This window comes from Lissotriton vulgaris, chromosome 11 (assembly GCF_964263255.1).
Source record: "Lissotriton vulgaris chromosome 11, aLisVul1.2, whole genome shotgun sequence".
NCBI lineage: Eukaryota > Metazoa > Chordata > Amphibia > Caudata > Salamandridae > Lissotriton > Lissotriton vulgaris.
Genome location: NC_141699.1, coordinates 994,615,771 through 994,640,836, shown reverse-complemented (window position 1 = coordinate 994,640,836; position 25,066 = coordinate 994,615,771). Strand labels below are relative to the sequence as shown.

At 44.8% G+C, this 25,066-nt stretch overlaps 1 protein-coding gene across 2 annotated transcripts in view; it reads left to right on the top strand.

The window, feature by feature from the left end:
* Positions 1–585: 585 nt before the first annotated feature.
* The window catches only part of LOC147683846 (cytochrome P450 2J6-like), a 110,195-nt gene continuing 85,714 nt past the window's right edge, over positions 586–25,066 (top strand). The window contains exons 1-4 of one of the 2 annotated variants that reach the window (XM_086944245.1): positions 586–1,145; positions 5,480–5,642; positions 11,955–12,104; positions 22,966–23,126. In XM_086944245.1, coding sequence (XP_086800371.1) covers positions 975–1,145; positions 5,480–5,642; positions 11,955–12,104; positions 22,966–23,126 — 645 coding nt within the window. In that variant the 5' untranslated portion in view covers positions 586–974. The remainder of the gene's footprint in view (positions 1,146–5,479; positions 5,643–11,954; positions 12,105–22,965; positions 23,127–25,066) is intronic. The other variant, XM_086944246.1, reaches the window with a different exon arrangement.

Sequence of the window (25,066 nt, the reverse complement as noted above, 5' to 3'; positions counted from 1 at the left end):
CCTTTCCTTCCAAGAAAAAATACTTTTCTTGGCCCCTGATACTCTATGGAATGTACCGGGGGTCGTTGGCTTGTGGTAAAACAGCTGGAACTCTGCCTCGTGCATCCATACACAGCAAATAGGGCCACTCATTCAAATAGGGAAGATATGGGGCCGATAGGCGCTATGTTGAATAGGGAACACCACTCGATTAAAAACTTTTTTTAAAGTCATCCATTTCTGTTTGGAGGTCGGGTGGAGGCTGCTCTAGATGGTCTAAGGCCCCCATGACGCGATAAAATTTCCAGCGCACACAGACTGCCTGCAGTCGAGCAGGTCCTTAGGGCTTAGGGCACAGGAAGGGAGATAAGTGAGTGACGGACATCGGCGCCCGAAGTTAGCAAACAAGCATCCTCTTAGATCGATTGAAGCTATAAAATTGGACACTGGAAGAGTTCATCCAGATCCTGACATCCTTTTCACATTCACACTTACACCATATTCCAGACTGATAACTGTGCGTCATAACTGACAGAAGTGGAAAACACTTAATAATTAACCAGTGTTTGGTCTGCGCATAAGGGGGCCGTTCCCATGCCGAAAAATACCTGGGCCTTGTCACTAGATGCTCCTGCAGTTTGGTATTCCTGCGCGTTTTCCGAAAAAGCTGGCGTATGCCAGGGTAGAGAAGCGCGGAAGTACACACAGAGAAAATAGTTCGGCAGAAATTCTGCAAGAAGACGCCGAATAATTCAAAATCAAATCCACTGCAGAGAGAACAACAGTGAGATACCGAGGAAAAGAAGAGAGGAACTATTTAAGGCGAAGGAGGGATGAATTGATAGCGGGGTACAAAGAAAAGCGAAAATGGTTAACAAATGAGATAAAAGTTGAGGAGAACCAAAAGGAAGAAACCCTGAAAGTGAGGGAACAGAGGGAGGTAAATATCCATATTGGGCACTAGTAGGAGAGGAGACAGTGCTGTATAAGACATAATGGCGCTGGTCGGTGAGCTCCTGGTGGCCCTGGTGGTCTCCCTCCTCATTGCGCAGTTTCTCAGACAGCGATGGATCATCTGGCGGTTTCCTCCCGGCCCAACTCCTGCCCTCTTCTTTGGAAACTTGTTGTCGATGAACTTTGAAGTGCACCACGAGACCCTCATTCAGGTATTTGCCTTCAGAATATGAAGCCAGACCGTAATTTTCTTCTAGGACACTTGCCCCCTGATTAGACTTGCGGGGCGTGGCGGTGGCAGTACATAGCTGCCAAGGTTTCAGATTGCTATGTGTGACATATTCATAATTTCACTGTATTTATGAGTGACAATTCAAAAACTGTGAGTGACACTTTCTCGCGAGCAACATCAAGCAAAGAAGATGAAAAAAACATAAATTACAGACATTACAACCTCCCTCCTCCTTTGGAGTTCAAGAGGGCCTATTTTTAAACAGTGAAAAGTTGGCAGTCTATACCAGAGGCAGTCAGATCTTTTGGGATGTATGTCGTTACAACGCATACTTTTACAACGCATACCTTTACAACGCATTTTTACACCGCAACATCCATTACAACGCATTCCATTACAACGCATGCCATTACAACGAGTTCTTTGAAACTTCCTTTACAACGCATTCCACTACAACGCATACTACATTTACAACGCATACCATTACAACGCATACCATTACATTGTATGTATGGTAAGTATTGGATAGTGTAGGGGTAAAAGTTACTATTCTAACTCCAGGGGGTGCACCAGTAGGCTAAGTGTTGGATAGTGTAGGTGTAAAAATTACTATTCTAACTCCAGGGGGTGCATCAGTAAGGTAAGTATTGGATAGTGTAGGGGCAAAAATGACTATTCTAACTCCAGGGGGTGCAACAGTAGGGTAATTGTTAGATAGTGTAGGTATGCGTTGTAATGACTGCGTTGTAATGACATGCGTTGTAGTCGTATGCGTTGTAGTGACATGCGTTGTAATGGTTGCGTTGTAATGGTATGCATTGTAATGGATGTTGCGTTGTAAAAGTTTAGTTGTAAAGGTAGTGCTTTGTAAAAGTTGCGTTGTAAGTGTTGTTTCCCGATCTTTTGCGATCCTGCCTCAGCATAGATGACTGTAAAAGAACGTCTGCTCTCCCAATGTTCACCATGAGGACAGGCAGCAAACTGGCTGCACACAGAGAGTGGCATTTCACTGTTGGCTGGGCGAGGGGGAGGCAGAGTATTATATGGTGAAAACTAAAGTGTACTTGCGTAGGAGTCACTGTCAGTCAACTCTGCTCACATGGTACTTGCAGCGCGGACTCACTCTCTGCACTCGTAATCTACGCTCATTAACCTGCAATGCACCGAATTTACATTCTCTAATTTATATGTATTCACAGACAAAAATGTGTGCATCAAAGTCTACACACCTGAAATTATCGAGGAATTTGGAGCTTCGCGGAGCCCCGCTACATGCACTACGCCCACCCTTAGTGATTAAGTGCTGGGAATGAGCACAGAAAATCACTGGCTCAAATTAAGCACTGGTTCGATGGGCTGTTCACTTATTTGAGATAGTGAAAGGTTCAGGGAAATTGGGTGGGCTTAAGCATCACCAGAAGGGAAAGGAATATTATTGACACAGAATGTACTATCCAGAAACGTAGCCCCCCTTTGTGCTTTCAGATTGCAACCAACGAGTCACTCCAATTCTACATACAATGGTTCGCATCAAAGGTTAATTTCTGGAGTCACCTCTGTTGCTCAAGGTCCGGGTGATATTTCATTGCTGAGAATCTTTCTAAAAGACAGAGGAACACCCTGATAACCAGTCAAATAGGAACCATTAAATAAAAATAAGCTGAAAAAAATATAGCGCTACACGGGGCATAACTGTGCAGTGCACGTGCTGATGACCAAATGTCCTTGCTATCAAGAAATCTCAGTTGAGAGCCTTATCTATGTGAGTCCTAGCGTTTTTAGCTAACAGCAGTTTGGATTCTGCAAATCTGTTGTGATGCAGGCATTTTCAGATCCTTAGCCAGAATTGCATTTGTCCATTTGTCATAGTATTTCCCATAATAACAATGTGTTTTTAGGCCATTTTTTGCAGTTTTGCATCCCTTCCTGTTAATTTGTGAAAGTGCTGTCACATAGCTGCCTGTGTATTCCTATCCCAGCTCTAGTCAAAGATACATTTTCAAGGGCTGTACCCGGGCCTGTGCCATCTATACTGCTTTTGCAGGATAATACAAAATAAATATACGTGGGACTAGGAATTTCATTTGATTGAGTTGTATCTTCAGAGCAAAGACCTTGCCCCAAGAATTATGTGGTTGCCAGGTCTGCCAGCATTCTACTTCTTCTCTGGATCAGGCTGCACGGTATTAGATGTGGTCCTGAAAGGTGGGGGTGCATGCACTGACCTTAAGGCAGTTTTCACTCAAAAGAAAGTTTCTCATCAAAGGGTGTTGCATGAGTTCTGTGGTTTTGAGCCAGATATACAACTTACAAATCTTAAACTTACAAAAACCTGGAAATGTTGTTTCGCTGTTGCGAACATTATTTGTCAGCTAACTGGTAGTCGAAGATGCTAAATCCCATCTTCCAGAAATAAATTGTGATGGGGACCCCAATTAATTAAAAAAATATTGCCAGGAGGCCTTTGTCATTTCGGGATATCACTGAGAATTTTGCAGGTTCAAGATTTCAGAAATTCTGATGCGCATTCTCTTGCAGAAAGTCTGTGGAAGTTTTATCCAGGGAGTGATTAATTAATTTTGATTACACAAAAGTGTTCTATTTTGATAGAAAGTAGCCTTTTACAACTTTCAAAATGTGCCCAGATTTTTGTAAGAGTCAATTAAGGGGCATATGTAGGTAATTTCCATTTTGTGATTCTCAAATAGCGATTTTTAAGATATTGCTGTTTGAGAATTGCAAAATGGAATGCAGGTAAAAAATCTCAATTTTTTTGCGAATTGCTAAAATTCCTTAATTGCGATTAGCAAATTGCGAATCGCAATTAAGGAATGAATGTCCCATTCATTCCTATGGGCCAAGGGGCCCATAGGAATGAATGGGGATACATTCTCAAATTGCGATTTTCTATGAGAAAATCGCAATTTGAGAAACGCAATTCCAAGGGTGCCAGGGTGTCCAAAGGACACCTGTTGCACCCCTGGAATGTGCCTGTAAGTACATGTGGCGCACATACATGCCCTAAGGGCATGTCTGTGCGCCACATGGCACTTTGAATTAAAAAAAAAATGCATTTTGACAGGAAATCGCAAAATACCATCTACTTGGAGTAGGTGGTATTTTGCAATTCCTTAAGCCAAAATCGCATTTTAAAAGTCACCCCTACATAGCATTTAAGGAATCGCAAAATTGCTATTCCTTAAATGTTCGAGCAAAATAAGGAATCACAATTTTGTGATTCCTTATTTTGCTATGTGGCACCTACATACCAAATGGCCGTTTGCGATTCGCAAACGCCTTCCTACATATGCCCCCTAAATCTTTTTCAGGTAATTTCTGCAGGTCCACTCTTTGTCGAGTAATTTGAGGTTTAGGCAAAATGGTCATGATAAAATAAACCTCTCGATATATAAAGTTGTACATATACAGGGCCTTATTTCGAATTTGTCTGTTTAATACAATGGGAAAGTTCTAATTTCTGCCAGGGTGGTGGTGGAAAACCTACCATATTCAGATTGTCCTTCAAGCGCGGCGAAGGCTTTGTCGGCAAAGTGGCTGCATTCAAGCAGTTCCTGGAAAATCCACCAATGCCTGTCTTTGCTTGGTGAACGTTTGCCACCATATATGGGCACTGACAGTGTACCCAAAACCTGGTGACACATTGTCAATGCCCACATACCCACTGTCCCTCACATGATTGGGGTGTTGGATTTGCAGCATGTCAGGGACATCATCCCTACCATTTCCTTGGTGGTGTGTCACAGAGCTACCACTTTCAGATATGATGGCCGACCAGCCACCCTAGATTGGTAGCTGACTCACCCCATGTGTGGTGCAGTAAGTCCGGAGTAGCGTAGTCCGGTGGCACGTTTTCACCAAGGGTACACAAGGTAGGGCAATTCTACTGTCAGAGATGACGATGAGGAATCCTCTGTATAATGGCAGATTCTTGAACTCAGGTCAGCCCTCTTTTGTTACATGCTGTTTGTGTATCAACAGCCCTGTGGGTAGAGGACAGGTTGGTATATTGGGTCAGTGCAACCCTACGATGTGGAGGTAAGAGAAGATTTCTGCTCCTAACCCTGGATTATGGGTGTGTACAGTATGAAGGACAACCAAAGAGATGGAAAAGGTATTCAAACAGCACAGATAAAAGAGCAGCTACTTATTGAGGTTCAGTTGGGCTTTTTATAGCTTAATGAGTGAATGTGATAATATGAGGTTCTACATAGACACTTACAAGAACTGAAAAGTAGTTTTAAGATAAAAAAGTATGCTATTGGTGTGAGGATTTTTTAATTGTTGTTTCCACAGTTGGCAAAGACCTATGGGAATATTTTCACTATATGGCTGGGGGGAACCCCCGTGATCGTACTGAACGGGTGCCAGACTATACGGAACGCTCTCACTTCCCATTCGGAAGAACTCTCTGGGCGACCATCCACACCACTCTTATCAGACCTTTTGGGAAATAAAGGTAAGATGTCCATGTCTCTCTATGTAACATACTAATGGCTAACCCACACTCAACATTGATTTTACTCTAGCCTTAATATGCTGTCCCTTTATCAGAACCATGAAAACAGATTGCATGACAAACCCAGGTGGTGTCTAGCAATGTAACCAGAGGTCAATTTTTGACTGAGTTCAGCAATGCAGCTCTATTATGGTCTTGGTTGAATATATGTGCACAATCCCTGGTGCTAAAATGTCTGTATCTTTTAATTTTATGCTTCACGTTATTTTCCCGAAAATATTGAAGGTAAATATAGAAATCCAAGATACTCCCAATATCCTTTTTAAGTTTGCTTCAATGCTAAATCCAATTAGTCAAAAAAGGTACAAGAAGCTCTCAAGAGATTATTGAAACCTATATTGGTTTTGCTTGTAAAATAGCTGGTCCACCCTTGATCCAGCATTGTCATTCCTCCCACACGTAATCCAAATAAAAAAATCTGCAACTTCCATCTGCTCCATCTCAAATAATACAAAAAGCCATGTCCCTCTCTCACCAAAAGCATCAACACACTCCTTTGCTCTCTTAAAATAAAATCTGTTTAATTGGTTTTCAGAAACAGATATAGTCAACAGCATAGCATAGTTGGACTATACTGTTCCAAACAGGGCCAAGTCGGCACGCATGATTAAATACAAGACGTGTTCAGCACCTTAGTACAGCATGAGGAAGCCCACATATGGCAAATGCTGTTGTAGTTGCTTAAATAGTTGTCAAACAGACATAACAGGGGACTTGGCGTGTGAACTGGGCGAAAGGGGGATATAACCGGAGTTGTTTGGGGTGGGGTGGTATGGCGGGATTCATCGTGGTGGTGTTGCCGAAGATGACGGCAAAATAGCAACAACAAGTGCAAGCATGCTCAGCAAAGATGGGATAGTGGAGCTACACACTCCTTTACTCTTGCATATAATCTGTGGAAATGCAGTCCCAGCCGGGATCCTGAAAGCACTACTTACCCTCATCCAAGAAATAGTCTGCTCTACCTCTCATCTCCTCTCTTCTACAGGAAATTCAGCCACATCATACCCATCCTCAGGGAATTTCACTGCCTCCCCTTTGAAGCAACGATAAAATTAAAGATCAGACGCTTTACTTATAAAGTGATTCATTTAAACTTACCTCCTTATCTGACCAATCTCCTAAACATCTGAGATAGCCTAAGACCTCAGAATCATACCCAAGCTATCCTTGAACCATCCAAACTCAAAACAAATAAGTGGTCAACAATCCTTCCCGCACCACAGCATCTGCCTGGATCTCCCTTCCTGCGGATCTACAAAATGCTCCGATGTATGACATTTAGAAAAACATAAAATAAATTCCATTTAGCATACAACTGAGTGTTTTGACTTCCAGATAGCTCAAATAATTTTCTTCTCTCCTTAAAGCTCATTACACAGTAATCCCCGCAGTCTCTGTACCATTCGCCTTCTTGTGATGTATTTTTTTCTGGCTCACTATGAGGCGCCCCAATGCCTCATAGCAAAGGAATGGTATATGAAACTGAAATGCAGAATTAATAAATGTGGACTTCAGTGGAAATTATTGATGTGTGCCAAGTCCAAGGAAACAAAAGGGACAGTGCACGTTTGATAGCTGGCTGCCATTGAACTGTACATCATACACTTAAAATATCCACTTTGTAATGTTGGGTTTCAGCCAAAGGTTTGCAGATAACTTTGAATGTTAGTGTTTAGCTGGATTAGGCCTAACTAGCAATGTTTCTGACTATAAGGTGACCCTGTGAGTCACTTCAGAGTTCACTTTATCACATGGAAATTTGAAAGGATTTGCAGAGAAAGGGGGACTAAGCCAGAGGCAGGATAACTTGCCTTCTACCCCTGAAAAAGTTTGGGATGTACTACAGGACTGAGTAAAAACCTACCACTTCAATGATCTGAAAGGACAAGGAGGTACCCTGCAAGGTATCCTGAGAACATGTTTCATTTGAAGCCTGTATCAGAAGACACAACTGCTACACCAGCTGGTCTGAGTAACTTCATTTGTAAATCATTCCAGAGATTGGAGACATTTTGCTATTGCCCATGCTGACCAGAGATTACTGAAACTGGATCTCTCAGCCATCTCTCCCTGTTCCATAGAGAGATCACAAAAGTGTGAGATCGATTTCAGGTGAGTGTGAAGATCATCTAGATGCGAACGTGGTGGACTGTGACATGTTACCGGTCTGCCCCACCCCAAATTGTCAAATGGAGGGAAAAACCCTCTTCTTCCTTCTCTTCATGTCTCCCCCAAGAGAGGTCGACCCAGTGACTTTACCAGCCAGTTGAGGTGTCGCGAACTAGATGTGAAGATGGTCTATATTAAGCATTTCCAGATTGCCTGAAGAAAGGATAACTCCTCTCGGTAGTAAAGATACCACCTTGTTTGGGATAATATATGTGTAAAGACGATAGGTGTCTCCTTTGAGGGTCACATCTAGGAGGAAAACCCCAACAAGGGTGGAACAAGCCTCCTTTTTTGATCTTGTGATTATTGATTGAAGAAGTAGATAGCATTGGTGACAAACATTGGGCAATAAACTTCATGAGCATCAGGAACAAAAGCCAACATATCCAGGGAAAGAAGGTCCTCAATGAAATCCACAATTACCAATTAAGGAAGGATAATTCACAAAGGAATAACTCACACTGACCTAACAAGAAGAACCTCTACCACAACTTGAACTGAGATAACTAAGACAACTTCCAATGAACTGACTACCGTCTTGGAAAGACCATTTTATAAGTCCAAACTTTGCTTTGATTTGGGAACTCATGGCATTTGCTTTACCTCAAAAAAGCCCAAGTTTGACATTTTGCGTGTCATGTGGCACTCTGCACTTTTGCGTGTCATGTGGCTCTCTGCACTATTCGCAACTCGACAGAATACCTGGTGGGTGTGTTTGGTATCAATGTAGCAGCTCCAATGTTAAGGAAGCCTGCATCAGCCAAAATCATGGAATGTAGCAAGGTGCTGACAAGAAGCATGTAAGAAGCTTCTTCCTCTGCTGAGCTTGCAGGATCCTGCAATTCTTTGCACAATTCTGGGCATGAACGTGGCATTAGGGAGCAGTAGAAAAGCTGGGGGACACTGCTCGCAACACTGCCGCTTATCCAGTGCCTTTCCTCTGCTCTCTGTTCCTGATTTCCATGATGTGGTGTGCCCAATAGTTTAATTTGACCCAGCAATTCACTCAAGGTCTCTGATCCATATTGCTGCTCTCAACCTTTGACCACCTCCTTAAAGCTACTTTGGACTTCCTACGCTGTTGTTGTGCAACTGTGAGAATAAATCTATTTCTAACGCTACAGCGGGTCCCAGGCCTTTGTCGACTCAGGATGCTTCCCTGCAAAATCACAGTGACTCTCAGAACTCTCCCGATGCTGGCGGCTGTTTTGGACATTATACATGTGCTGGCTGAATTTAATGCGGTGCCCAACAACTAGCCTTCCAGCATAAGCCTTCACTGTTTAACATCTTCCCTTGCGAATGAAATCCTCAAACCCGTGGCAATTCTGTTAGCTCGCCTCACGATTTCTGGCTCTGGTGGTTTCAGGGATAAGTTGTTACGAGGGTTGCCTAGATGCTCTTGAGTGCAGTATTCTCTGGCAAACTTGCATGACACCTTCAACTGCCCTTTCTGAGCATCCACTCGCCTTCCACATGGCATGGTGTGAGCAGAGGCACACACCAAGCCTCAAAGCCTAAAATAACCTGTGTGTTGGAGTAAGTGACCCGGAATCACACCTTGAGGATCCCCTTATACTGCCTTTAACGGAGACATCCCTCACCTAGTTCACATCTGCTCTAGCCAGATGTGGAGAACACAAAGAGGGTCCTAGTGATCATAGTGTGAGCATTGTGGCTGTGGTCTCACCGACCAACTACCCTCTGGATCTGAAAGTCATCTACCCTGTCCCAGCAGTACTGAGGTCTGCCCCCACCATGCGTGGAGCCATTTGAGCTGGATTCACTGGAACACTAATTGTCATGAGATACCAATTCTTCCATGGACCAGCACACCATAACTCAAAAGATTAGCATATCTTCCTTTTTGAGAACCTTGAATACTGAGCTCCAGTAATCTTTGCTTACATGTGTATTGATCCCTTCGATCAGTTGGTAACCCAAGGCACCATTTAAAGATCCAAGCAACTTAGAAGATGCTTCTACTTCAACAGAGAGCCAGTTAAGGGCAATGAGCATTGGTGAGGTGCGGTCAAAGAGTCTTGCTCCTGAGATAAATCCTGTAGAAGTGTCCAAGACTGCCTTCATGGGGCCTGTCAAGGCTCTTGGGACAAAATCTGTGATAGATTTCTAGCATCACTCACAAAACAAAGTAATCAATTTGTAGACAAAGATAAACCATGTACTATGAACAAACTCTGTTTAATCACTAACCTCTGGAGAAAGTCAATGTTTAATGCAAAGAGGTAAGCAGTTGCAATACACCCTGTTATGGGGCCGCAATGTGCTGACTCAGATACTAGAGTGTTCTCCTAACCAGGTAGTTCATGGTGTTGGTCTGTTGATGGTGCGCTTGGTGAAGGAGGTGGTGACCTTGAAGCAGAGCAATGATACAGGGCTTTAAACCCCACCAGTGAGTATAGTCAGAAGGGATAGTTTGAACTGTGGTTGCTGGTTATGTCATACTAGTGGGCTGGAGGAAGAGCTAGCTGGCAGCTATTAGGTAGATTAGAGGTTTCTTACAGGAGACCGGAATTAAAGGGTGGAAAGAAATGAAGCACATCAGGGAGAGAGGAAAGTTGGGTCTTCTCAGTTCTAACCTCTGATAATCTGCCCTGGATACTGGCTGGTCTTGTAGGGCAGAACAAACATTAGCACATGTTTGATGTTTAAAACCAGTAGACTCTGGCGAAATAGGCGCAGTGGAAGTTATGACCCTGCATTCCCGATGCCCAAGCCTCCACATGCACCTTAAAGACATCTAGATCTATGGCATTAGGTAGGCCACCAGGCCACAGAGGAGCAGCTCAGCGCCACATCTTCGGCCTCTGATTTGATAGGCAGGAGCATTGAGAACACTCCTGACTATAGGCCTCTACATTCCCTCCACACCCTTGTGTGACAGCCAACACTGACAGCCTGTCACCTGGGAAGGAAGGATGGAATTCTTGGCAAATGAGTTCTATGACCACCCAATGAGTCCCTCTCTCCTTCATGTTATAACTTTGATGTCAGGGTTGACCTGACATCTGACGTAATTTAGTTTGACTGCCCTATCTCATTTCTCCTTTCATGGCTTTACCTAGATGAGAACTAATCTAGATATGAATCCCAGATAGAGTCAGGCCTTAGGTAGAGTTACCTGCTGATGAAACTCTATTGCAGGCCACTAAGGGGCTGATTTGGAGTTTGGCGGATGGAAGAAGTACGCGAGTATAGCAGAGTACTTTACTTCCTTCACATCAAGGGTTCTCCACCCACCAAGTTTAGAGTTGCCCGCCAGCCCTTCAGATAACTCTAAACATTGTCCGGATCTGCCACCATGGCAGGTCCTGTCAATGTGTTCAAAGTTTGATGAACGATTTCATCAAAATGTCTGTATACTCCATCTTTAAAAATGTTTTTATACTTAAAAACAAAATCCCAAAGCAGCATTTTGTTTTTGAAACAAAAAAAACTAATGACCACCACCCTTCCTGCACATAAACAATCCTTAAATGGCGTTGTGTAACTTCTATGTGTGCTGCTTAATGCAGCACACATAGAAGTTGCAAAACGTATTTTAAAAGAAAAGCAAATTATTGTTTATGTCCTGGAAGGGACACCTTCCTGCATATAAACAATCAATGGCGTTTTGCTGTTTCCATATGTGCTGCACAACGCAGCACACATAGAAACAGCAGAAACGAGGAGAAATTAAACATTTCTCCCCGTTTCATCAGTTAAGACCAGGTTTTCTCTGGTCTTAATTATGGTGCTGGCCCATATTTACGCCACCCTTGTAAATATGGGGCAGCATCAAAATCAATGGGTGTTGCAGTGGAATGCAACACTCAATTCCCATTAAGTGGCTTAATGCTGCCTTGTAAATAAGGTGAAGCCTTTATCGCCACACAACATCCAAAAAAGTGACGTTGTCTTGGCAATAGGGGCTTGTAAATATGCCCCTCTATGTCAGCCCCTAAGTTCCACCCTCTGGGGATATGATCTGCTGCTCCACCAGAGCATGGGTTGTCCAGCTGTTTGAACTGACCCCTAAAGAAGCTAAAAGGTTTTTCTCATTGCTGAATCTTCTTGCAGGGATTTTGTTTTCCAGTGGTCATACATGGAAGCAGCAGAGACGCTTTGGAATGATGACTATGAGGAATTTGGGACTAGGGAAAAGAAGCTTGGAAGTCCGGATTCAGGAGATTGCTCAGCAACTTTTGGAATTCCTCAAGGTGGAAAAAGGTGAGTAATGTTTATGTTATCTGTCTGCAGAGCAATATATAGACTTTTGTTTTTTCCCATCTTCATCTGGTGGTTGGTGCGGACGCAACACAGAATAATAATAATAATAATAATACAGATTTTTATATAGCGCGAACAGCTACCTCCACAAGGAGGTGTCCCGGCGCTGTGAGAACAAAACGGGTCAGGAGCCCTGGTGAAGATGTCTAACGTTCCTGTAAGAAGAGCCAGGTTTTCAGCTGTTTTCTGGAATTAGCTTCCGAGGGGGCGCTCTGAAGGCCTGGTGGTAAAGTGTTCCAAAGCTGCCCCGCATTTGCTGAAAAGGACCGTCCCCCCATGCGAGCCCTTCTCACTCGTGGCTCGAGCAGCAGGACCCGACTGTTCGAGCGGAGAGAGCGGGCTTGACAATACCTGGGCAGCCTGGATCTTAGGTAATATGGACACTTTCCGTACAAAGCTCGAAACGCCAGTGTGAGAGCCTTAAATGTTATTCTGCTTGCCACCGTCAGCCAGTGTAGAGCACCTAAATGGGGGGTGACATGGTCCTTAAACGGTATGCGTCTTAGCAACCTAGCTGCTGCATTCTGCGCAATTTGCAGGCGCTGGATCAGGAATTTCGGAAGACCCAAATATAGGCCATTCGCGTAATCCAGCCTAGATGTAATTGTGGCATGGATCACCGTTTTCCTACACTCCTCTGGCAGTAGCTTGAGAATTTTCCGTAAATTCCTCAATTTGCTAAGGCAGCCCCCCGTCACCTGCTGAATGTGGGAGGAAAAAGATAGACTATCGTCCCACTTTACCCCTACGTTTTTAGCTGACACGCTGGGTAGGGGTGCCGGCCCCATCTCCCCGGGCCACCACAGTTCTGCCGCGGGCGGGGTGCCCTTCCCAAAAAAGATCACCTCCGTTTTATTTGGATTCAGTTTTAATTTGTTTGTATTCATCCAGTTTGCCACGTCGCTGAGACAGCCCTTAAAACTAGCAAAGGCTGACCCTGACACTTCTGAGTAACGAAAAACCAACTGGGTATCATCAGCATACGATATAGCTGTGACTCCCCAGTTGGCAATTAGTGTGAAAAGCGGGGCCAGATAAATATTGAATAATAGAGGGCTTAGTGCCAATCCTTGCGGAACGCCGCATCTCAGGCCCTTGGGCTTAGAGGAACATGCCCCCAGCGCCACCTTCTGCGATCTATTAGTTAGGTACAAGTGTATCCACCCAAGAGCCTGATCCTGAAGCCCAATACCTGCTAGCTGTTGTAATAATCTATTGTGGTCGACCGTATCAAAAGCGGCTGACAGATCCAGGAGCATCAGCAACGCCGAGTCCCCTGAATCCATCGACCACCTCACTGACTCGGCCACCTCGATAAGGGCAGTCTCGGTACTGAAACCGGGTCTAAATCCTGATTGGGTCTCATGTAAAATATTATTAGCCTCAATATAGCCATTTAACTGTCGCTGGATCAACTTTTCCATCATTTTACCCGGTGCCGCCAATAGAGAAATTGGTCTAAGGTTGCTCAAGTCCTCTGGGTCCCCATTAGGTTTTTTCTTCAAAGGGAGAAGCGTTGCATGTTTCCAACCCTCCGGGAACTCTCCCGTGCTAATGGAAGTGTTCCAGATATGCTGCAGGGTAGGTGCAATAAAGTCCGCCATCAATCCCCAAAGTTTTGGTGGGCAGGGATCATCTGGCGAGCCTGATTTACAGCGCTTCAATTCCTGTTTAACCATGTCCAATGTTATAGGCAGGAATTGCCCAAGGGATGCTGGCCGAGGGCCGTTGGCCATGGACTCAGCTTTTACCGTAGGTCTCGAGGGAGCAAAAGAATCATATACTTTTAATATTTTATTGTCAAAAAACGTCGAGATTTCATCACAGAGTGCTGGAGACGGGGGGACCTCCCTTTCTATACATAGCGGTTTAAAAAAAAGACTGTACAATTTTAAAAACCTCTTTACTTGAGTGTTCTGCCTGTTGGACTGCGGAAGCAAAGAACAATTTCTTGGCCCTTTTTATTAACTTGTGGAGTTTATTAATGGCTTCCTTGTATTGAGCTTTAGCTACAGGGCAGTAGTCAGACCTCCAAATGTGCTCTAACCTCTTGCAGACTGATTTTTCCGACCTGAGTTCGGCAGAGAACCATGGGGCCGATGGAGACTCCCTCAGCGACATTGCTCGCTTAGCCAGAGCTAGCTGTGACACCATATCCCCTATACATAGATTCAGAGCTCTTGCATCCTTGCTAGCATTTGTAGTTAGCTGTGGTGGATTACGAGCCAAAACTGGGCCCATGATCTCTGGAGTAAGCTTTTTCCACTGCCTCTGGAGGAAAGATCGTTTCCCCTTGGTCGTCGTGGACCCTTCCAGTACTACCACAAAAGGGATAAGTGCATGATCTGACCATAGCAGTGGCTGAGCCTCTTCCACTGACAACCCATTAATGTTTGAAAAGATCAGATCGAGCGTATGACCTGCCCTATGCGTCGGTCCACTAATAGCTAGGGCCAAATTTGCTGCACTCAGTGAGGCAATTAAAAGCTCCGCCTGTGAATTATCCAATCTATCAACATGCATATTGAAATCCCCTACTACCAAGAAGTGGTCATGCAAAAGAGAGCTTTGAATAATAGTTTCCATTAGTGCCTTAGTACTACTATCTGTGCAATCTGGGGGGCGATAGGTAACTATCCCCGCTAGAGCCACTTGAGGGTTAATGAGCAGGCAGAAATGCAAACACTCAATCCCCAGAGTTGAGCTCGGTAGGGCCGATGTAAGAGTATAACGCTCCTTAAAGATGAGGGCCACCCCCCCCCCCTCCTACCATCCTCACGATTGGAGAAGCACATTTTAAAGCCGTCAGGTACTGCTAGTGCAATGGCAGTCATATTGTTCTCATTTAGCCATGTTTCGGTTAAGAACAGGGCGTCCCATTCCTGACTCTCTAATAGCAGCCAAATGTCATTTGCATGCCTTACCAGAGATCTGCAGTTCAACAGTCCTGCTCTAAAGCGGTAGCTGCGCTGTCTGATGGGTGCCGGTTTAGCCCCTCTCAGAGCGCCCGCATCACACCGCGAGCTCTCACCTTCTAAGCATGAAGGCGGCCTGTACGTCGGTTCTGCGCCCGGGGTAAAGGTGTTGCACGGCCCCACTGGCTTAAAGGAAAGCAGGTCCTCCCTCGACCAAGTGATCCTGGTTCCCACTGTGTCAGCCCTTGCAGCATAACTGGCCTTGGCCGCAATCCGGTCGCGGACGGGCGCAGACGGGCTTGCCTTAAGCGACAATGACAATTGGCAAAAAGTGAAAATGGAAGTAGCACACTAGGGAGAGAGAGAGCAAGAAAACACAATCAGCCTTTGTACCATCTTTTCTCAAAAGTTTACTATTTTGGAGAAGCTTTGCTAACTGGAAAAATGTGGCACCTTCTATATTATATCCAGAACCTGCTGATTAGCTTTCTAGCTAATTTCTGTAGGTACACTTGCAATCAAATATGTTCAGCGCAGGTGTACAGATTAACTTGTTGTGCAACCACAGTCCTTTTCAAGCCCACACTGTGTTGTTTCTGTGCACCATTCTTCCTTCAAACAGTCTCCTGCCCTCCCACCCACATCTAGCATTCTGTATGCAGAACAAAACACACCACACCACACACTGGGAGGAGGAATAATAACCCTTTGTGTGGAGAGTTGGATAGAGCTTACAGAGAAGATGCTGGTATTCTTCTCTGTGCCTCTGAAAGTGGAATAAGCTTTCACTAATTAGACATCTCGCCATGGTCTTTACTATGGGTTTGAGTATTCTTTGGGTATCCTTTTTAACCAGAAAGCCTAAATTGTGCTTTTGAATTTCAAAACAAACTATGGAGCTCCTTCAGGGGACTCACAGTCTGTCAACACAATGGGCAATATTATACATTGTGCTCTAGGGCAAAAGAGAAGTGGCTGCAGACGCTTGTGCGGCCCGTTCTCTAATATTGATAGCACTGGTTCATATGTAGCGCCAGCGCTAATAATTATGAAAAGGCGTTCCCTCATTTCCATGGAGGTGTGGGTCCATGCAAACGAGGGAATCTCTTTGCTTCAGCGCCCGCGTCGTATTGTAGACATGAGCAAAGATGTAAACAGGCCCATCGGAGGCGCACTCATGGTGCACCAAAAAAAGGTGGCATACTGTCCGTGCACCCCTGTCCTGTCCTGAAGAAGACCCACCATGACGCACTTTACTATTTGCGCAACTTACGGGGTCGAAACGTCAACGCACCACATATGTCTGCACAACGCTCATGATCCCAGTTTCACTTATCAATGGTCCTGAAGCATATGTGCAAAATCATAAGGACTGACAGAAATTCTCCTTTTTTTCCCTTCTTAAGATACAGTCATTTTTGTTTTGAATATAATGTACTGTCGTTATCACTAATCACCACATGTCACTATTCACAACAGTCACCCAAAACCCCTTTTTGCAATTGAATTTGTAAATTGCGACAGCCTTTATTATTTGATATTTCTAAAACATATTATTGAATTCTTAACCATGGTGTGTGTTATGTTCATGCTATTTTTCTTTTTTTCTTAAATCAATGTTATGGGTTACAAGTGAACTCTATGCTTCTTGAACATTCAAAAGTAATTGCAAACCCAACAGAACCAATTGTTTTGTTTAACACTAATACCCAGGTTCTGATGGACACCGGGTCGCCCCAATATTTTTCTAATAATAACTAACGTGCACCCCTGAAGGCAGCCCTCTGGAGGGGGTAAAAGGGGTCCCATGTACCCCCCAGACATCTCCATGCAGGTGGGTTCAGTCACTCTGAATTCACCTGCAGTGGGCCTCTGTTATGTTAATGTTATGTTATGTTAATAAATGATTTGTAACAGTACAAAAGGGGGTGGTGATGGACGGAGCATCTGAATCAATCAAACACTCACACCCAGTCAAAAGATCTGGGTTTAATCCATCACCGTTCTTTAGCCCACTCTGCCACCCCAGTTCAGACATGGCTATATGCAAATCAGTCTGACCCTGTGCCTCATGGGAACAGTCCAGCCCGAACTGCCAAGCCATGTCTTCCCTGGACCGGAAACAAGCTTCCGAGGACCGGTTTCTGGCATTCCAGCCGTCTTCAGCCCGGCTTGCTTGAATCCAGTGGCAAAGTGAGCAAGGGACTCACGTCTGAGCATACCCTGCCACACTTATGGCAGCCAAAAGCAGTACAAAAGGGGGTGGTGATGGACGGAGCATCTGAATCAATCAAACACTCACACCCAGTCAAAAGATCTGGGTTTAATCCATCACCGTTCTTTAGCCCACTCTGCCACTTTTGACTGGGTGTGAGTGTTTGATTGGTTCAGATGCTCCGTCCATTACCACCCCTTTTGTACCGCTTTTGGCCGCCATAGGTGTGGCAGGGTATGCTCAGACGTGAGCCCCTTGCTCACTTTGCCACTGGATTCAAGCAAGCCGGGCTGAAGACGCCTGGAATGCCAGAAACCGGTCCTCGGAAACTTGTTTCCGGTCCAGGGAAGGCATGGCTTGGCAGTTCGGGCTGGACTGTTCCAATGAGGCACAGGGTCAGACTGATTTGCATATAGCCATGTCTGAACTGGCGTGGCAGAGTGGGCTAAATAACGGTGATGGATTAAACCCAGATCTTTTGACTGGCTGTGAGTGTTTGATTGGTTCAGATGCTCCGTCCATTACCACCCCCTTTTGTACCAATAAATGATTTGTAAAGTGCGCTAACACCGATTGGTTTCCTGGCACTGGCAGAGACAGGGGATGTGGGTGACCGAGGAGTTAACCAAAATTTTATTGATATGCTTGTGTATAGAGCCAGGTTTTTAATGCTTTCCTGAATGTCAGTAGGTCCAAGCTGGACCGAATTTCCAAGGGGAGAGTGTTTCAAATCTGCAGCCACCAGAACGTTTACGTTTAAACGACGGTATCTGTAAGAGACCCAGGTGGGCAGAGCGCAAATTCCGAGACGGGACATGCTTGATGATCAGTTTGTCGATAAACTTTGGGCTCTTACAGTGAAGGGATTTAAAAATTATGCAACCTGTCTTAAAGGTGCATCGCTGAGCCACAGGGAGCCAGTGGAGTTTCATCAGTAAAGGGGTGGCCGGTTGCCATCTGGGTTGATTCAGGATCAATCTGGCCGCATAATTCTGTACCATCTGAAGACGTTTCAGAAGGAAAAGGGGTAGGCCCAGGTAGACAGAATTTGTGTAATCCAGGTGGGAGATCACAGTCGCGATTACCACCTGGGTAATGGCTTCCATGTTAAGAGTCGCCACAGTTTCCGAATTTTCCTAAGTTGGAAAAAGCACTTGGAGACCACCTGGCCTTCTTGGGTTTTTAGAGAAAGGTCACTGTTCAAGGTGACTCCAAGTGTCCTTGCCGAGGAGGAGGGGATGGGGGCTTGGCCTAAATCAGAGGGCCAGTTGTGTGGGCCCCAGTACCTAGCGCTGTCTCCAGTAAGAACCAGCTTGGTTTTTCCCGGGTTCAGTTTTAGGTGGTTCTGGTCCATCCAGGCTTGGCTGAACCTCATAGTTGACTGGAAGTTGAAGATCGATGCTTCAGGGTTGTCAATTGAAAAGATCAGCTGCAAATCGTCTGCATAGTTGAACACCGTTATTCGTTGATTTCTGAGAGCCTGGATTTAGGGGAGGATATAGATGTTAAACAGGTGGGGTAATAGGGAAGAGCCCTGAGGAACCCCGCATGTGATGGTTTGTTTGGTACCGACTAGTTCTCCGAGTCGGACTGAAATAGCTGCTCCGTATTTCACTGAATGTGCTGCCCCTGGGGCAGCACAAGTTGGTGGCTGACCTGAGGGCAGCACATTCATTGTAATAGGGCACAATGTCCCTGTTTGCAGTCAGCATACCTGTTTAAACGTGTGCCGTGATGCAAACAGGGACAGGGAGCTCTTTTCCTAATACGGCCCAAGGTAACAAGTAGACATTAAACAGGGGCTGAGGGAATAGCTCATACTGCCATCCAAATAAATTTGTCCCCATTGTCCTATTGCTGGCACACTACCTCACCCGTTGTCCCTTCTGCACAGAAGCAAAATGTCTCATCCAGTGCCCCTTCCATGGCGACATACACTGCATTATCAGCTGTCCCTTCTATAAAGACAGAGAGAGAGGAAGAGAGATCGAAGGAGTGCTCAATCCTTTCATTTGGGAAATCCCTTAGCCAGCACCCTACCCTAAAAAATTGCATTTATGGGATTGGGATCACTGTTACTGAAGCTTTTGTTCAACAGCTCTGCAATACCCGCCGAACATGTACAATGACAATAGTTTTTGGGGTTCAAACCCATAAAATAATAGAAAAACTTGTGCAATGAATGAAAAAACTTAAGAAAGATTCCTAAAAGTTAGAAAGTCACAATAAATGATTGAAGAAAGTGAAAAGAGAGCACCCCACTACAATAAACTGTATGCATCATGATATTCAAGAATCAAAACAAAATCTGGACTGTCCATGAGCAAAAATAAAACCCCGCGGTTTTCAAAATCATAGGGTTTTCTGCTGAAAAAGGGCTTTTACAACATATGAAAAGCCTCTTCGGGAGTTGGAAAAATCCTTTCAACTTTGCTTCACTTTTCGAATCACAATTAGACGAAGGCATGAATGGGGTGACCCCTCCTATTTAGGAGTCACAACGATATGGATCAGTGCTTTGTGACTACAATTGGAATCGCAAACCATTGACCAGTTTTCTGTCTTTGAGATGGGGTGGTAAACAATTTGGAAAGGGGAATATGTCGTCATATGAGAGCTTCCTGTTTGGGAACCTTGTGGGGCAGCCTAGGGGAGAGAAGGTAGAGGTCTAGAAGACTTCTGTCTGCCCCTGGATGACGAGCATTTGCAAAGCCAAAAGGTCTGCTTTGGATGCCAGCCTTTTGGCAATTGTTTTGTCATGCTTTTTAGCTAAAGTCAAAAGTGTTTTTCTAGTCTCAAGAAAGTGCATATTACCATAGTACACTGGGCACTCAAGGGAACTACCTTGTGTGTGGATGTGCTCCTTGTGAAAGAGCAGCATGTCATAACTGATAGTGAAGTCAGTCAACGACTGAAAAGGCTAACATTTCCCCTTGATGCATGCTGGAGTAGGTTTAAGAAACATGTGAATGACACAGTCACAGACAAATGGATGAAGCTTGACTGAAAACCCTTATAAGGAACTATGTTATACATACCTTTAGTAAAAATCAAAGGTCTTGTCTAACAAAAACCTAAAAAAATGTATTGGTCTGGCATTGACTGCTCACATTTGAGAAAGAAGGGAAGAAAATAAGGAACAAAAAAGGAACGAAGGCAGACAAACTAGGAAGAAAGAAGAGGATAAAGGGAATGAAGGAAGGCAACAATGAGGGAAATGAGCTAGGCAAAAAGGGAAGGAAGGAAGGCAAAAGCGAAGAAAGGAGGTAAGAAGGAAAGAAGGCAAAAGGAAGAAAGATCAAAGAGCAGGAACTAAAGAAAGAAAGAATACATGAGAGAAAGGAAGAAAGAAGGCAAAATAAAAGAGAAGGAAACAAAAAGGCAAAAAAGAAGGAAAGAAGGAAACAGAGCAAAAACAATTAAGAAAAAGGAAAGAAGAGAAGAAAGAAAGAGAATAACCAGCACCACAGATTCGAGCAATACACTCCCAAGAAATAACTTTGAAACACAGATTGGAGTTACTGGCACTCCCATGGAAAGACTCAGAATATAGATTAGAGTTATGACACTCCCAAGAATAAACTTGGAACAAAGATCTCGGTACAGGGTTGATACATGAATCAAGCACTCTGAGGAGAGTTCTCTTAGCACGACTGTTCATCAGAGAGACACAGAGCAAAGTCTCAAGTCCCTGTATAAGTACAGTTCAAAGGCCAAGGTTGCAGGAAGGTTCTGGAGCAAGAACAATTGAGGTGGACTGGAGAGAAGTCACTGGTAGGAAACATGAGCTTACTACTATAAAAGGATAATGCACACAAACCTGATATCAAGTACTTAACCTAGTACTTCAACTTGTCCTAAGTTCGAAGAAGGTCCTGCGGTATTGATAGAGGAATTCACTGAGGAGCTGGCGAAGCTGAGGGGGAAACGAAAGATGTGTTGAGGAAGCTGGAGCCAAGGGAATCACCGGGGGAGCTTAGAACTGCAACCGAGAAGTGCGCTGCCCAGGTCCGGTTGATTCTTTAGGTGAGTGGTTAGGAAGAAAGGTTGCTCCACGGGGAGGGTAGACCAAGCACGGGGCACAGGCTTGGGCATGGTTTTTATAACATGTTCATGGTCCGGTGGATACAGCGGGATCACGTGTGGCATGTGGCAGTCTGGAAGTTTCTCCAAGACTTCTGAAGGAAACACGTGTTAGTACACTGGCTTTAACCTTATAGAAAGAACAGGTGCAAACTAATGGAAGGACTCAACATGAAATAAATGTATTGATTTGTCTAAATGTATACAAGTGAAAAACACTCCAAGACCCTAGTAACGGCAGAGTCAAGGCAAGCCATTGGTTCACGCGTTCTGGGAATGCTTGCAAGGTCAGTCGTAAAGGAACCGGGGATTAAGGAAAGATTAAGCATGACATCATGGCACGTCATAAGGCGCCTCTAAGTTAACACAGTGCAAGGTAAAGGACACTTATGGTTTGGGGAATAACACTACACTAAACCAAGGGTAATGGAATCAATGGTCTTGGAGAAATTTAGGCAAGTTATCATAGCGCCATAAACCGCCACAGCGGTAACGCTACAGGGGACCTGCGCGCTAGACCCACTACACATAGGGTGCATGAGGGGGTCGTGACATTAGCGAGGTAGCTAATATGCCCACCATAATATCTAGATTCATTCTTCCCACCCTAACACTCGCCTCTATTCCCCTGGTCTGTGCACACCTGGGAAGAGGCAGAACTAGGTGCAAAGAGACTCACCATCCACCCTTGTTTAAGTGCATGTGTTTTACTGAGCATGAGATCACCAGTCTACGGCCGTCCTGGACCCAGAAATGCTGCTATGCCAACAACCTAGATCAGTAGCTAGCCAGGGTAGATGGGGTGTAGGAATTGCAGGCAGCACACATAGCTTGTTCCTCATTTTCTCCACCATGAGGAGGACCAGGATATGTATTGGAATGCATCTGCAGTCCCTTTAGTGTGATGCAGGTTGACAATAAATTGTTTCATCATTCCAGTTACCGAGAGGTGCTTGAAGCCTTTGTTTTGTGTAGTGGCCACCTCTGAAAGCCATTTAAAACAAATGGTGAAAAAGTCTCCAGCATGGCTGGTTGACAATTTTGCTTCAAAGCGAGTGGCCAATATATAATGGTAATGTAGTTTCTTATATAGCGCACGTATCACCACAAAGGGTATCTCGGCGCTTGCTTTGGGAACCCGTCCTGGTTTTTCCCTGTGGGGTAGCCCAGCTGGGCGCCACCAAGGTGAAGGCCAGGCATCCCGCCGCGGGGGCCGTAGTGGAGATTGAGCAAGCTATTGCCCAGAGTTGCAGAGCGTGAACCCCTGATTCAAGCAGGCACGGAAGCGAGAATTGTCAGGTCCGTGGACAATTTATACCAGTGATTTAGAAATGAAAGAGTAATTAACTACAAGTATATTTAGAGCCAAATAATCTTTCCTGAAAGAGTATTCTAGCAAAGTCAGAGTCTGTATCCAATGTTATTTGAACTTATTGCTAAAAACGTTATAAAGTTGTATCAAGATTTACTTGCGCAGCGTTGGAGGCACCAGCAGCTTATTATTTACTTAGTGACTGCTTTGTTCCAACATTTGTTGTATCTTGTCAGCTGGAAACTGATTCCATTCAATCTCTTTCCATTTTTTCAGGAAAACCCATGGATCCAGCACAGCTGATTACAAACTGTGTTTCCAACGTGATTAGTTCTGTAGTATTTGGGCATTCCTTCCAGAGCGAAGATCCCACCTTCCATCAATTGCTGAGAGCCACCTATCTTTTGGCCAACATCCGCAAAGAATCCTGGAGCAGAGTAAGCTTTAGCATTTAGTTATTTAACTTTAAATATTGGGAGGTGAACATGAGTCTCTGAGTGGGGATGGCATTCTACTAACTCAAAGCAACATGCTAGAAAGTCCCAATGTCTCACCTGACAGCAGAGGCTGTGGTAACTACAGACATACCTTCAGTAAGAGCATTTAATACCTGCTGCCCCCAAGACCTCTTACAGATCTGAATACGCCATCCTCCACTTCTGGGACACTCAATCGAATCGCCTGGATCTTGGAGAGGTGTAGGACTCTAGAAATCGCCATACTAACACCCATGTATTAGACATACTGGATCCGTGTTGAGACACAGAGGGGCAGATTTACAATAACTGGCGCATCCCTGCATGTCAGCAGGGATGCGCCAGTTATTGTGCGTCAAGGCTCCGCCACCATGGATGCACCGCCATGGGGCAAAAACGGACAGGTGCGTGATGCATCTGTGCCGTAAAGGTGGCGCATTTCTGGAGTTGCGTCGCAAGCGCAACGCAGATCCAGCAAAGCTCCGGGGTGCCTTAAATGCTGCGTCAATCCTTACGCCTGCTTCAAGCAGGCACAGGGTTTTGACGCAGCATGGGCTTAAAAGTGACTGAGTGAAATCTTGTAGATTTCACTCAGCCCCTTTTAGGAGGCGTTCCTGCGCCGGAACGCCCCCCCCCCACGCCTGAACACCTACTTCTGGCGCAGGGCTGTACAATGTGACACATCTCACAGATGAGTCATGTTGTAAATACCCCGCAGCATGGCGCCTCTTTTGTGCCGCCGCTGCGTCACAAAAGTGACGCAACAGCGGTGCAAAAGAGTCGCATGGGGCTTGTAAATCTGCCCCAGAGTATCAGCAGCAAAGAGAAACTTCCAAAACATTTCAACAAGTAAACTAAAGCCCCCATATATGCTGTAGGAAACACACAAAACATACTCCAACCAATAGAGACAGTTAATGTGTCCATAACATCCTTGAAACTCCCTTCCTCTTTTTTTACTGCTCATAAACACAGAATATTCCTCTTGAAAGTTTTAGAGTGATTTATTGCTTTGCTATCATTGTGATTAATGAATGAGCTGTGCTTATTGAAGTGGTTGTTTTAAGGAAGTCATTTGGCTTATTGGGACAGGAATTAACTTAGAGTGACTCCTGGTTGGAGGGAGTGGCCGGCGTTGAGCTTCAAACAGGAAGTGCAGAGTGAGCATGAGGCGGATCACCTATGTTTAGAGGACTTCAAAGCAGCGACAGCCCGGCAACGAAAGAAGAGCCAGGCATCCTCCAAGAAACACCGCCTGGCATTGATCACCACCTCATTTGCCATGTGTTATGCCCACTCGGGGATATCTCTAGTAAACAGATACCCCTGGTTAAATGCCATTTGCAATCCGATGATTTTTCGTTAATCACAGTGAAAAATGGACATGTAGCTCAGTAGGTAGACCTAACTTTTTTAGGGGTGAAGAAGGGTTCCTTTGTGGATTCACCAAGTCAACAGGAGAAATAAACCCTGGTTACTCTATTGTATATATCAAATGTTTGGTGGATAGATTGAGTGCAAATTCAGGGAGGGGAAAAAAAAACCTCCAGATGTAGGGATCACGAATTACAACTCCCAAGAAAGAGAATCTGAGGAACTCTTCACTAGCTGAAAGTTTTCAACACATATTGGGGGTGTCAGTGGATAACATGGTGCAGTGTGCTGTGCAGGAAGAGCTAGAGCATAATAAGGCCACCATCAAATTGTTATCTAGCCAAGCAACCCATCCAAAAAACCTTCTAGGGAGGGAACCCAGGTCTGATTAAAAGGAGAAAATGTCTGAGGGCAGGCATACTGGCGAAAAGCTGGATTCTCAAAATTGGAAATGAAAGATCAGGTGTTAGAAATGGGGGTTCTGGTTGTCTAGGGTTTGCACCTAAGCCAAGCAGAACTCACTACTC